General features: G+C 60.0%; 2 protein-coding genes across 4 annotated transcripts; one reads left to right on the plus strand and one right to left on the minus strand.

The window, feature by feature from the left end:
• The first annotated feature begins 9,333 nt into the window (after positions 1–9,333).
• BGLAP (bone gamma-carboxyglutamate protein) lies at positions 9,334–10,061 on the plus strand. The gene is made up of 4 exons (XM_062192483.1): positions 9,334–9,397; positions 9,588–9,626; positions 9,749–9,818; positions 9,932–10,061. Exons 1-4 carry the CDS (start codon positions 9,334–9,336, stop codon positions 10,059–10,061), a joined length of 303 nt encoding a protein of 100 aa, XP_062048467.1.
• PAQR6 (progestin and adipoQ receptor family member 6) lies at positions 10,058–13,684 on the minus strand. 3 transcript variants are annotated; one of them, XM_062192481.1, is made up of 8 exons: positions 13,526–13,602; positions 12,940–13,015; positions 12,495–12,622; positions 12,208–12,413; positions 11,989–12,115; positions 11,601–11,697; positions 11,290–11,440; positions 10,058–10,146 (listed from the first exon to the last, which is right to left on the minus strand). In XM_062192481.1, the coding sequence occupies exons 2-8, from the start codon at positions 12,988–12,990 to the stop codon at positions 10,058–10,060; spliced, it is 849 nt and encodes a 282-aa protein (XP_062048465.1). In that variant the 5' UTR covers positions 12,991–13,015; positions 13,526–13,602. The 3 variants fall into 3 exon arrangements, with proteins under 3 accessions (XP_062048465.1, XP_062048466.1, XP_062048464.1); XM_062192482.1 differs by lacking the exon at positions 10,058–10,146 and adding an exon at positions 10,653–11,005 and having other exon boundaries at positions 13,526–13,684; XM_062192480.1 differs by lacking the exons at positions 10,058–10,146; positions 11,601–11,697 and adding an exon at positions 10,653–11,005 and having other exon boundaries at positions 11,989–12,134.
• Between the last annotated feature and the right edge of the window lie 364 nt (positions 13,685–14,048).

A 14,048-nucleotide genomic window follows, 5' to 3' on the forward strand; every position in this document is an offset into this window, starting at 1 on the left:
TGTGTCAGACTGGCAGCAGGTCCAGGGGGTCGGTGGTGAGGGAGGACACAGGTCAGAGGAGGAGGCGTCAGGATGCCCTCCCCTCCAACTGACCTGAGGCAGTGGCGGCTCTCAGGTGTGGGATGGTGCTTTTTAGGTGGAGAGCTCTGTCTATAGGGCAGAGGACTTCCTTGTCACTAGTGGGAGGACTAGGGGTAGGGGAGTTTATTAACACTGGGGAGGCTGCAAGGGCAAGGAGATTGGAGGCTCAGGAGCCAGAGGTGCACTCCCTGACCTGCCACCACAGGCCCTGCTGCCCCACCTACTGTGCCCCACCTGGGGCCTCCCTGTCCTGTGCCCTGCATGGCCACCTTGCCCTGCCCAAAGATGGATGTGCGAAACAGAGCCCCCCAAATTGTGGGAAGCACTCTCAGCTTCCCAAACCCCAAGAATGAACTCGGACATAAAGTATGGTGAAAGTGAGACTTGGCAGATTGGTGTTGGTCTGAGAGCAGGCACACCTGGATCCGTTGTGGTCAGTGTTTTATCCCCTAACACACAAGCCCCTTCCCCATTCCTCATTGGCTGAGTACTACGGGGTGTACAGTCTTCCTGGGTGGCACCTAAGTTTCACTATTCCCATGTAGGGTTATTTTCTCTCCCCTTCCCCACTGGAATTTCTGTTTCTTCAGTGACAGAAATGCCCAAGGAACGTGTATGGGGTTAGAGCTGATTGGCTGAAGTTGTTGGAGTTGTTTACTTGAGAGATTTTCCTGGTGTTTGAAGTCCTGCAGTTGCCATGTCGTGGACTGCTTGGGCGGGCTAACTGCCAGTAATTTCCCACATTACTATTTTATATTGACAATACACTGTTGAGTGTTTCTCACAATTTTGTGTTTATACTTTTAGTTCCATTTTCATTTTTACTTTGGTGTCTTTTGGTTTTTAAATCTTTCTAAAAGTTGTTGACTCCTTCATAGAGTGAGTCTGATTTAGTTTCTAGTAACAGTAAATTTTTTTGTTGGACGCCATGGGCATTTGCTGGTGGGCAGTTGCCTCTGTTACGGTGTCAGGACCCTGGCTGCAGTGATAGGGTGTTAGGATGGGAGCTTCCATGCCTTTCCATTGTCCAAACCATCCCTCCAGCCAGCCCATAGTGAGTCGTCAGTTCCATTCATTATCCAGGGTAGTCGGGCCCTGTGTGTCCTTGGCAGTGGTTCCACTGGGGACAGAGTTGTTAGGAATAATAGTCAACACTGGGCACCTAACACGGACACCTCTCTTTTCGCAAGTATCATATCTTGGTTCCCCCAAGCCATTCGACTGATGGCGTCCAATTAGCTGCCCCTTGGAGGGCATCTCTGGTCTGTTGAAACCGTGCCGGTTACAGTAAATGCAATTAATCCAATCAACATTTTCATTAATGTGCTGACTCGAATCCTGCGGCTATCTGATTTTGAGCTTTGAATTCACTGGGGACTCCTCTTGGGACTCCGATTGAATCAATATATGTCTTTGGGTCAGAGGAGCCCTTTAGATCTCTCGTTTTTCATCAGTCGTTATTAGTTATTTTATGCGATGCCAGGGTGAAGGGAATAAGCAGCTGAACTAAAGCCCCAGTTCCAGTCCAATTAGACGGCAGCTGGCTGCGGAGGCTCCTCTTTCCACACCACCGCCAGACGTCCGCCCTAGGTGTACCAAGGGCGGGAGGGCCCAACAGTTGCCGACGTCCGGCCCACCAGTCACATTAAGGATGCTGGTGCGGATCAAAAGTTCTCCGCCCTAGTGCACTCTGCCCCGACCTGGAGAGGTGAGAGTAGTAGTTCCCACTCCCAGTGGAGGAAGAGGGGATTGCCCTGGGCAACACCGGGGTGCTTCTGGGCTCATTTCCCATGCATCCTTGTCCTGGTGTAGGGCTGGCGTGCAATGCATTCCTCCAGGATCTGAGTCCCAGCCGAGCAGAAACGGAACCCCCTGTGCCTGTGGCCATCCTGCCGCACGTGGGTAACAGTCACTCTTATTGTACTGAAAATTCCACCCATTCAACCCAGGCATCCACACTTGCATATCCTGTCTCAAATTCTAGAGTTTGCCTCAGGTCCTGTACCTCACTTGGCTTTACCTTCTTAGGGTCATTGTTTGGTGAGTTACAGTTCCCTCAGGGTTGAAGGAGGAGCAGTCACCTGGGGCGAGATTGTAGTTTTGATTTATTGGAGAATCAGTCATCCTACAGGATCGGCTCCCTGCTGCTAACCCATGCTCCCGAGTGGCTGCCGCGGGGTCTGGATCCAGGGTGGCTGGGTTATTAATAGTTATTAATAGTATAGGGTTGCACTGCCGGCCCTGACAGCTGGGTGGCGTGGAGCCCTTATGAAGTTTGTCTTAGTGACTCATCCTGGGGGTGCATGGCTGTCTACCCCAGTATTTAGCGGTCCAGCAACCTCATCTCCACAAGGCTTCCACCAGGGATCCCCAAACTCAGGGTGCAGATATTTATCTGCTTGGGATCGTTGTTTTTGATTCTCCAGGGTTGCACAGGGTAAGACTAGACAAGCATCCAGTGGGTCATTTGTGGAGCTGGGGTCTTGGTACTGTTGATCACCAGCATAGGTGGGTATTCTGGTGCCCCCCAATATGAGTCCCCCCCCGTACTCCTGGGCTTACGAGTGCTTTCAGCAGCCCAGTCAGAACAGCTTCCAAGGAGGAAGCCGACCGAGTACTTTCACTGGAGCTGGGTCTTTCTTTTTAGTTTTCTTTAAGGGTTTTTTCTGGCGACTGGCGCATCTCCCACTGGCACCCTTTTCTTTGCCCCAGAGTTTCTTCTCCTGGTCCCTTAACTCTAGTCCAGTGAGGCCACCCCTTTGCAGTTGTCTCAGTGGTCAAGGGCCATAGGGGCCCTCCCAGCGTGGTGCACACTTGTCCTCTTGGCCTGTCTTCACCAACACCAGGGCTCCCGGTTGGACGTGACACCTGGGCAAGGAGTCCTTTTAACCTGAGAGATGACAAGTGGAGGACGTGGCCAGCATGTAATTTCTTAGGAACTGGCCTTTGGATTCCATGGTGAGAAGTTCGGATGCCCTAGCCGAGTAATGGAGCCCATTTAACGTTTCACAGGGGGACAACCCCACCGCCCTTCCTGGAGCCACCCTAATGCTGAGGAGTGCCGTTGGAAAGCAGTTGGTCCAAGGCAGCTTCGTTTCCAAGGTTAGTTTAGAAATTTGCCTCATGAAGGCCGGCGCCGAGGCTCAATAGGCTAATCCTCTGCCTAGCGGCACTGGCACACCGGGTTCTAGTCCCGGTCGGGGCGCCGGATTCTGTCCCAGTTGCCCCTTTTCCAGGCCAGCTCTCTGCTGTGGCCAGGGAGTGCAGTGGAGGATGGCCCAAGTGCTTGGGCCCTGCACCCCATGGGAGACCAGGAGAAGCACCTGGCTCCTGGCTTCGGATCAGCGCGGTGCGCCAGCCGCAGCGCACCAGCCACGGCGGCCATTGGAGGGTGAACCAACAGCAAAGGAAGACCTTTCTCTGGCTCTCTCTCTCTCACTGTCCACTCTGCCTGTCAAAAAAGTAAAAAAAAAAGAAAGAAATTTGCCTCATGAGAGTTGGTTTCATCCTTTCTACCTCTCCTGAAGACGGAGGACGCCAGGGCCTGGGATAGTCCCACTGGGAACCCAGGCTTTCCACAACCCTGACAGTACCACTGATGCAAAATGACTTCCATTGTCTGATTCTCCATTTTCTACCAGGCCAGACCATTTGTTCTAGTACTATCTTAATGACATTTCTGGTGGTGGCCCTTGTGAGGGGCAAGGCTCCCACCCAGCCAGAAAAATGCCCCACGGTTACTGGCAACCACTGCAGCCTTCCTCCTTGGCATTTCTGTGGACCCACCTGAGGGCTCTGGAAAGGCCTTAGCCCAGGAGGTCTTCCTCCTGCTGCTTGGTTTTATTTCCCCTCTGGCGTGCCCCACAGCCCCCTCGCATCCATAGATTCTGAGTATCGCATCACGCGGAGCCTGGGGACCCCAGTGCCTCCCTCTGTGAGTTCTCACTGTTTCTCTCCCAACAGGGGGCACTCATTCTCCATTTTCAGTTTGTGTGGCCCCTAGTCTGTGTAGTTCCTCTCTTTCCTAAACTAGGGCCTTAAGTTGCTTTAGGGCTGTTTGGGCTTGGGTAAATTTCATTTCCTCTTCTAGGGAGGCTAGCGGCCCTCATCCACAAGGCAGGCTCCTACGGCATCCACGGTGGTTCTCTTTTGATGGCAGTGTACCTCGGCTAGGAGTAAGAGGCTCGTTAAAGCTGGCCTGGCGAGTTGCCCGTGTGCTGGTTCCTTCCCCTGCTGCTTATAAGGCCCCCTCTGTCCAGATGTTTCCAAAGACATGCACCACCCATAGGCACGTCTAGAATCTACGTACGGTGCCTTGAGGCCCTCGGCGACTTCTAAAGCTCAGTTGAGAGCATACAGCTGTGAGCTGACCCATTCATTGCTGGGTCATCCGGCACCCTCACGTAAGGATGCCAGCTGCCGTCAGAGGCAGCATGGCCATCCTGTCTTTTTCCCTGTATTACTGGGGACGAACCGCTCACTAACAGCCTCCTCCCGTCATGCAGTGGCGACCCTCAGACCTGGCCTGACCTCGGGTTGGTGGTCTGCGATAACCAGACAGCCGTGGTGTTTGTTGGCTCACCTCTCCCTTCCATGGGAAGCTGACTGGTTAAAGCAGGTATCTTGTTAGGATTCAATCATCCCTTTGTTTTTACTTTTTTTTTTTTTAAAGACAGAGTTACAGAGAGAGACAGAGAGAGAGGTCCTCCATCCACTGATTCACTCCCCAGATGGCCACAACGGCCAGAGCTGCGCCGATCTGAAGCCAGGAACAAGGAGCCTCCTCTGGGTCTCCCACGCAGGTGCAGGGACCCAAGGACTTGGGCCATCTTATACTGCTTTCCCAGGCAATAGCAGAGAGCTGGGTCAGAAGAGGAGCAGCCAGAACTAGAACCGGCGCCCATATGGGGTGCCAGCGCTTCCGGGCAGGGCTTTTACCCGCTACGCCACAGCGCCAGCCCCTCAATCATCCCTTTCTAATAATGTGGCTTTGAATTGCGGGATTCGAGTCTGGCAACCACCTTGCAGCTTTTTGACTCAAACTCTCCCTGACCTGATTGGGAGTTCTCACCATCAGGGCCCCGCGGAGGTCAGGCAGCCATGCTTGTACCACTCCGCGGGCCCCTAGGGATGGGCTTGAGGAGTTCTGGAAGAAAAGGTCTTTTCCCTGCCCTGGTCTCTGTGGTGCCCCAAGGGCCGTGCCCTGTGTGCTGTCTCCCACTGGTGAGCCAGGAGAGCCAGGACCCGTGCTGTACGAAGGGCCTTTTAACCCTTCCACTGCCTGAGTTTCTTGAGACCGCTGCAGGGGATCGGGCTCTCCTCTAATCTGTGAGACACAGTCTTTGTCCTAGGAGCACAGGAGCCAATCGGCAATAGCCAGCCAGCCGTAAAAATGTTCTGAGTTCTGTTTTGTCTTGGGCAGGGTCTGATGTACGATATCTGGTGTTCCTCCTGGGTTTAGTCTCCACTTCCCCCACCGATCAGCCGTCCCCAGTATCTGACTTGCTCCCGTGATCCCTTTTTCCCCAGAGAGGAAGTAGCTGACTTTCCCTGGAAGGGGGGCATTCCTCCAGGACCTTCCTAAAGCCTGCCCAGACAGGGGTGGGGCTCCCGGGAGCCCTCGTGGCAACAGGTGTCGCAGTTTCCTCCGCTGGCGAGGCTTGCCCGTTCCGGAACCAGGAGGCTCTGCTCCTTGAATCTAAGGGCCAGACCCACGACGCACGTTTTAAGTCTGCCGTGCTAGGCCATCGTGGTCACCCGGGGTTCCACTCAGGAGGGAGGAAGGGTCTGGTACCACAGGGTGGCAAGCTTGGCAATGTGGTGTACAGTTCTTGGGTCTTGCACTGGTCTCTGGGACTCATCAGGGAAACGTGACAGGCAGGGCTCCAGTAGTCCTTCCCAGATTAATCCTGTTGCTGGCTGGAACCCCTCTCCGTGGAGGGAGGCGGGGCATTGTATCCTGCAGGCTCCTCCTGGCTGCTTGTGTCCAGCTGGCAGTGGTGTAACCTCCTCCCCTCGGCCCCTCTGTGACCTCCCCGACCCGACCAGGGGGTGCACTCTTCTGTCTTCCCACTGGTCCTTTCATTGCCCCTCCTGTCTTCCTACTCCAATGCAGAGCCTCTGCCCGAGGTCGATTCCTGCCTTGGGCATGTTTAGGAACAACCCTTCTCTTTGTTCTGGTCCTAGTCTGATTAGCTTCTCAAAGATTGGACCAGGAAGTCCCTGCCATTCCCCCTTGGGCCCTCCGGTTGGCTTGTCTGGTGTCAAGGAAAACATGTCCTCGTGTCCCGACATGTGCCGCGTTTGCATGCACCCAGGGCTCCTGGGGGGACCTGGTCATATGGGGGATCATCCCTTCCTCTTGTCCCCATCCAGGGCAGTCTCTGAAAGTGCCCAGGCAGCCTGTGTTTGTAACGTCCACTTAGGGTTCCAAGGGTTCTTCCTTGCATTGTTCTCATTTCTCTTTGCTGCAAGGTAGGATTAGTATTTTCCTGTCCTCTTTTAGAAGAATTTGGATCTACTCTCTCCTAGTCTCCTCTCCTGCCTGGGAGACCAGAGTCTGAGATTTTCCCTGTTTGTTTGTTTTTGTTTTTCCTCCTCCCTCCTTACACTCAGTAGTTCTTCCGGTGTCCTCTTTCTTTTGTTTTACGTCAGGCCAGGTTTTAGTTACAAAGTGAACTTTTAAGAGCCCTTGTCCGGTGGCCGGGTCCTCAGGATCTAACCCAGAGCACTTTCTCATCTGGCCTCAAGTCTGTGAGAAGGCTGGGGCGCTCTTCCTCCTCTTGCGGAATCTCAAATGCCTTGGGGACATTTCGTGACCGACCCGGAGTGGACTCCCAGGCCCCATTTGTGCTCCGCCCTCTGCAGCCGTCTGCCCCAGTCCGGATCCACATGTGGGAATTCCGGTCTGCTGACCAACCCCGGCCCAGGAGGCTGTCCCTTCCCCAGTGGCCATGGCCGCCTCCTCACCGTCCCCTCCCGTCCTGCGTTACGGACCCATGACAGCCGGGTCCTCAGCGTTGGTCTAACCCGTCGGCTCACCCAGGAAGGGACTTAGTTCTCTTTTACAGTGTCTGAGTGCAGCGCTTGTCAGGGAGCAGGTGCAGTTTACAGACTCAGCCTGTCCCTGTCCCAGGGCCTCCCGAGGGGCCACCCTGCGCGTCTGGGAGGGGCTGGCGCACTTTCCGAGTCTCCTCCATTACTGTAATTCTCGTCTTTCACTGGGATCTGGAAGCGGTTGGCTGAACCCGCCCCTCCGATTCTCTTCTACTCTGCGATGCTTTTGTTTGTTAACTAAGGAACACAAGGAGGGGGCGAGCATGATAGGGGGTCCCAGGGCCTGTGACAGGGCTCCTCCTGTTCACCCAACAGACAGCATCGTCTTTTTCTTCCTGCGTGGAGGATTAAAGCCTGGGACACCCAGCCCTCATCTGAGCCAGATTAGGGACAAAAGGCCGAGGCCTTATGAACTGGGTCTTCAGGCCGATAAAACGGCAATACTTAAGTATTCTTTTTTGTCCCTGGCCCGAGGGACGTCCCCCGGAGGACCCCAACGCTCTCCCCAGTGGACTGTCAGGGGAAGAGCTCCCTTGGCTCCCCCTTTCCTGGGTCCCTTAGGCCAGAACTTTTGTTCCCACTGGAGATTTCTTGTGCACTGGTTCCCGTGTCCGAGCTCTTTTTTTTTTTTTTTCCAAAGAAGCCTTTTATTAATGAGCGCAGATTTCCTAAGGACAGCTGTAGGAATGTGGTGCTTGTCGCCACCGTGTCGGGCTGTCTGATGCACACAGCCCCCACCCCGGAGGTGTCTCTGGCTGCTTCCCAGGCGGTACACAGAACGCGGATCCCGGCTGCACGCTCAGTTCTTACCCAGGTTCTGCGTCGCACACTCGGCCATGCCCAGCTACCCAGGCAATACTCACAGTCCAATTTTCCTACCTGGTTGCCACAGTGCTGTGTGATGTGTATGTGGTGTGTATGGTGTGTGTGTGTGTGTGCGTCTCTGCTCTCTTCCAAATGATGGTGTCAGGCTTCTCTCTGGCTTCCATGGGGAGATGGAGCACCCGGCCAGAGGAAGCCACCCAAAATCGGGTGGGATGTGTCTCCCCTGTCCACCACAGCCCCACTCCACGCGTGCACCGGGATCCGGAATAGCCCTGAGGCTGTGGGAGGCACTCTCATCTACCCAAACCCAAGGCATGGACGCGGGACGCAGAGTACAGCAAAAGCAGGACTTTAATGTCCATCCTGCGGGATCAGACGCGGCTGGCTGGCCCCATGGGTCAGCGTGTTATCCCCTGACACAGGCCCCTTCCCCTCCCCACGGGCCGAGCACCGTGGGGCGCAGTCTTCCCGGCGGGCGCCCGGGTCTCACGCCTTCCCCGTAGGGTTACTTCTCTCCCCTTCTCCACTGGAATCTGTGTCTCCCCGGTGAGGACAGCCCCCAAGGGCCGCAGCAGACAGGGTTGGAGCGGATCGGCTGAATTGGTCGGGGGCCTTGACTGCAGTCAAGCTGTCAGTGGGCGGGCTCACAGCCAGTGCTTTCTCCCTTAGTGTCTTCCGCTGGGAGTGGACTACCCCATGCTCCTGTCCCGGAGGGGCTGCCCTTGTCTCACACCGGGCCCGTCTCGTTGTCTTGGCCACCCCCCCCCCCACTTGAGCAAGCTGCCCACACCCCAGGCCGCCCTGGCCGTCTCTCGCTGGCTGGCCGGACAAGTGCACTGCCAGGCGCTCCTCCCTGGGGGTTGGCTCCTGCCCCGGGGGCCGACAGCGCAAATCACAGGCTACAAGATTGCCGGATCCCAGTTCTGCTCAAAGCTATTTTAGACCTCACAGCCCCCCTTCCTCTCTAGGCTCTTCCTGTAGCCCAGCCGGGCTGGGGGTCTCTGAGGCTGCGTGGGTAGGGCCAGGGTCATGGGGCAGGGGCTCAGGCAGTGTGTGAGCCTGGCCACCTCCACTGGCCCACCCTCTGCAGCTCTCCTGGGGCCCTGCCCAAGCCGCACAGCTTCCAACCACAACACCCTTTGGGGTTTGGCCCGCAGAGCCAGGGCGGATGCCCCCCAAATAGCCCTGGCAGACTCCTCCATGACCCACCCACACCCCCGGGCAGGCCTGCCATCCCCCTCCCCAGCCCCTGCCCTCCTCCTGCCCACAGGGCACGGCCCAGGGGCTATAAAGGGTGCTGGAGGCTGGAAGGGCAGACCAGCCGAGTCCTGCGCAGCAGCCGACCCACGGACGGACGCACAGAGCGACAGCATGAGGGCCCTCACACTCGTCGCCTTGCTGGCCCTGGCCGCACTCTGCCTCGCTGGCCAGGCAGGTGAGCGTCCCCACTACCCAGGCTGTGCTCCAGGAGGGGCTGCCTGGGGGAGACTCGCGGCCCCACCTCTGCTCACCCCTTCTGCTGGAGACCCTGCCGCGGGCTCAGTCTGTCCCCAGTTCGGACCTCGCGGAGGGAGAGGAGGGGAGAGCAGGGGGCCCGAGGGCTGAGCGGCTCCTTTCCTTTGCAGAGGCAAAGCCCAGCGGTGCAGAGTCTGGCAGAGGCTCAGGTACGAGGCCGGGGTGCTAGGGGCTCCCAGCCCCACCCCTTGCAGCCTGCTCCCCTCAGTCCTGCTCCCCCCCTTGGCCTCCCAAGCCTACAACCACCTGACCCCTGCCCCTCTGCCCGCAGCCTTCGTGTCCAAGAGGGAGGGCAGTGAGGTGGTGAAGCGAGCCCGGCGCCAACTGACCGACGGGCCGGGGTGAGAGCAGGTGGCGCGGGGAGGGGGGCAGGCCACTGCTCGGCGGGACACTCGGGGACCGGGGCTGGGCATGTTGCAGTGGGGGGAGCTGACACCACCATCGGGCTTCCCAGAGCTCCAGCTCCTTACCCGGATCCCCTGGAGCCCAAGAGGGAGGTGTGCGAGCTCAACCCGGACTGCGACGAGCTGGCCGACCAGGTGGGCCTGCAGGAGGCCTACCAGCGCTTCTACGGCCCCGTCTAGGGCGTCTGCCCGCAGGCCGGGCCCCCGGCCCTCCAGCTGCTCCAAATAAACTCCAGAAGAGGAACTGGGCCCACGTCTGTCCAGTCTGTGGGCCGGGAGGGCAGCAAGGGAGGGGCGGGCCTTGTGAGCCCCAGAAAGTGCTGCCCAGAACCCCGCCCCCCCATTACTTTATTTGCACCTGCTTTGTTCGAGAAAGCAAAGCGGACTGGGGGCTTCCTAGAGTCTAGCACGCCCCTCCCCCACCTCGATGCCCTCTGCCAGCCACCATGCACCCCTGGAGGAGCTGATGCTGGGGGCTGGGGCAGGTGTGCGGCAGCCTCCGGGAGGGTTAGCCAGCGATGGGGCGATGGGGCGGGCCTGGGTTAGTCGTGTTAGTTCTTCCCTGGGCTCAGCAGAGACTTCCAGGAGCGCCAGAAACAAGGGCCCCGCCCCTCACCCCTACCTCCCACAGGCCGTGGGTGTGGACAGCTCATCCCCCTTCTCTCCCCTCGCAGACCCTCAGCACTTCCCTGCTCCCATCAAGAGCCCCCCGGGGGCCCCCTCAACTCCTGCCGGTGCCCTCAGATTCCCGCCCTCCCCCTCTGCCCTCTCCTCTCCTCGGCCGCTCTGGCTGCAGCTCAGACCTGGGCTCCTCCCCACTCCTGGGGCCCGGCCTCCGTCTCCTCAGCCTCACTGTTGCTTGGCCTGTGTACCCCCGTCCGGCGGGCCCCCCTGCAGCAGGGGGCAGGAGGCAGGGGCCCGAAGCAGGGAGGCTGTGAAGGCACCGATGATGAGCAGGTTCCCGGCCACCGCCACGCCCAGCGTGGCCACTGTGCCGGCCAGGCCCAGGGGTGCTTCCTGCACGGCCAGCCAGGCTCGGCGCGATCCCATATCAGCCAGCACCGCCTCCAGCTGGAAATGGGTGCCCAGCACCGCACAGATGTGGAACAGCTGGTGGCTGTGGCCTGGAGGGAGACGGGCAGGTCGGACACACACTCGTTCTAGGGCTGCCCGGACCTTCCTCGTGCTCTGGGCCCCCTACTCCCCTGTCAGTTGGGAAAAAGAAACCCCGACTCCCAGAGTCCCTGGAAGAAGGGGTGATCAGATCTGCACAAAGCACCCCACATCCCTGCCCTGAGTTGGGCTGCGACCTGCCAAGGGGGCCCTAGGGGACAGGGCCTGGAAGGCAAAGATGTCCTCACCCCCACCCCCCACCCTGGCCCTCCCTGGCCGGGCCGTGCACTCTCACCGATGTAGTCAAAGCGTCCAGGCGCCAGCCTCTCCGGCAGGTGGGAGGCGAAGAGAAAGCCAGTGAGCAGTGCGCACAGGAGGTGATAGCCGTGGCTGGGGCTCAGCGCCTCCTGCCCACAGCTGTGGCCCCGGCCCCAGCACAGCGCGAGCTGGCCAAAGAAAAGCAGGGCTGGTGGGGAGGGGCCTAGGAGAGGAAGCAGGGATGGGGCTGGGATCTGGGGGGAGGTGGAGGCAGGTGGTGGGCATGGCCGTGCTGGGGGCTGGGCCTGGGCACTAGGAGGTCTGGACAGGGGCCCCGGGCTCCCTTACCCGGTAGAAGAGCGGGAGGTTGTCGAACAGGAAGGGGTAGGCGAAGGCGGCCGTGCGGAGGACCTTACTGAGCCCAGGGCTTTCCAGCTCTGGGAACCTGCGAGGCAGGGGTAGGGGACCCACGCGCATTGTCACTGGCTTTGCGGAGGGGTCTGAGAAGGACAAAGGCCCAGCGAGCCCTCGGGCACATGCCCGCCTGTGGATGCACCTGGGCTACAGCCACCTGCCTCTGAGGTGGCTGGGAGGGCTACGGGTGACAGCTTGGGGGGCGGGGGGGTGGCGCAGGTATGGAGGGCCTGACAGTTGGGTCCTAATAAACAGCCATGTTGTCATTTTGATATCTGTGTCTTTCCTTCCACCTCCCCACCTGGGAGGCCTGAGGACCCACCGGGAGTAGCAGGAGAGGCCGGTACACAGGAAGGAGTTGAGCGCCGCGGTGGGCACAAAGAGCTGGTGCAGGCGGCTGTGCAGCCAGGAGGCCGGCATGGAGTAGGCGGCATAGGGGAAGGCGCAGCCTGTGGTGAGGTGGGGGCGCTGGAGCTGAGGCTCAAGGGGCGCGCCTCCCCTCCCCCGCGGCCCGCCCGCGCTCCCGCTGCCGCCGGCTCACCCAGGCTGTAGAGGCTGAGCGCGCCGTAGTCCAGAAAGTAGCAGATGTGCCGCGCGCGGGCCGACATGGAGCTGAAGGTGTGCGCGCAGCACGACGCGAACGGGTAGAGGCAGGCGGGCAGCAGGAAGACGAGCAGCGGCCAGTGGTACGGCTCCGCGCGGAAGCCTGGGCCGCCGGCCAGCGCCAGCAGGCGCCACAGGAAGTACCTGCGGTGGGCATGTGCTCAGGGCCCTGCCCGCCGGGGCACCCGCGCTGGGATCAAGGCTCTGCGCAGCGCTTCCCCTCACCAGGTGGGCAGGAAGTGGGTCCAGATGTTGACCGTCTCGTTGGTCATCTGGAAGGAGCTGAGGACACAGTCCAAGGCCGAGCTGGTGGGGCGGCGGTAGCCAGACACGATGCCATCTTCCCAGAACACCTGGGGGGAGGGGGGTGGTCACCTGCGGGGGACCTCTGCAAGCAGGGGCGAAGGGGATGGGCTGGCCCCAAAGCCAAGTGCAGATGCGAAAGGCAAGAGCTGCAAGGGTGTGAGCGCAGGATTGGGGAGGGGTCGCCCAGACGCTCTGGGGCAGGGTCTGCGGGGAGGGGCTCAGGGGCTTGCTGCTTGTGAACAGGAAGGGGTGGCGTGGGGTGGGATTAGAACTAGCTTGCAGGAGAGACTTCCCTGGCAATTGCCAGAACCCCTGTCCCAGTCTGTCTCCTGGGCAGTGGGGATTGGTGGGCAGAGCCCCTCACCCGGGGAACCTGGTGGACGCGAAGGAGCTGGGGCAGCTTGAGGCTGAGCATGGTGGCCGGGCACCTCCACGTTGACCTAGACAGATAAGAGCGGGGAGCGGGGATCAGCTATCTGCCCGCATCTGCAGGCCCCTTTGCACCCCGGTTCAGGCTGGACCTGCACACCGGGACCCAGGATGGGCTGTGGTGCCCGCGCACGCGCGTGGGTGGGAGCTGTTTCCGTGGGGCAAGCCCCCCTCTCACAGCACCAGCGCCTCCCCATCCTGGCTGCAGCCTTCAGGGCCCCCACTGAGGGAGCCTGGTAGCAAGCCCAGCCCGCAGAGCCAGCCCCCAGCCCCGGTTCTTTCTCGGGGAGATCCTGCCTCCTTCAGGCGGTGCGGGAGCCCAGGTTCCGCCACCCCACCAAAAAGCGCTTTGGCCCACGGTGCCTGAGCTGAGCACGGAAAAGGCTCTTGGCCCTCGGGGAGAATTCCTAGAGAAGCTGGACGCCGGCCAGTGGGGTGAGGAATTAGGGGGATGCCCGACTTCTCAGGACTGCACTGGTGCCCCCTTCCCCTCCGGAGCCCCGTGCCCCTTAGCCCCGGACCTGTGCGCTGCCTCCCGGTGGTTGGGTGGTTGCGGCTCTGCTGCCCCACCCGCCTCTCCGGCCGCCTCTCCCGGCACATTCCTTGGCACAAACGCAGGGGCTGGGCCAGCCAGGCGGGCGGTGCCGCCCCAAGAGGAGGGGGAACAGGACACTCCCTCCAGCTCAGGCCAAAACTTTCCAGCAACTCCATGCCTTGCCCCGCCCTCTTCCTGTTCGCAGTGCCGTGCGCGCGCTGCTCGCTCTGCGCCAGCTGGGGGTCCTCCCGCCCCTCGCCTGGGTGCTGGGGACACTACTGGGCACAGGCAAGGTTGGGGCCGGGTCTCCGCACGCCCCTCCCAGGGGCGGGACTAGGGGGCAGTCTTGCCTGTCCTGGCCGCTCTGCCTAGCAGCCTAGAAGAGTGCGAGAGGAAGATGCTGGGGTCCCTTCCCTGAGCAGCAGAGTGGGGCATGTGCATTGCCATGGCAACAGCCCCCCCCCCAGCAGGTGGTTTTTCCTGTCTCCCCAGAAGAGCCGCCGCCTGAG

Source organism: Lepus europaeus, chromosome 5 (genome assembly GCF_033115175.1).
Source record: "Lepus europaeus isolate LE1 chromosome 5, mLepTim1.pri, whole genome shotgun sequence".
Classification (NCBI taxonomy): Eukaryota; Metazoa; Chordata; class Mammalia; order Lagomorpha; family Leporidae; genus Lepus; species Lepus europaeus.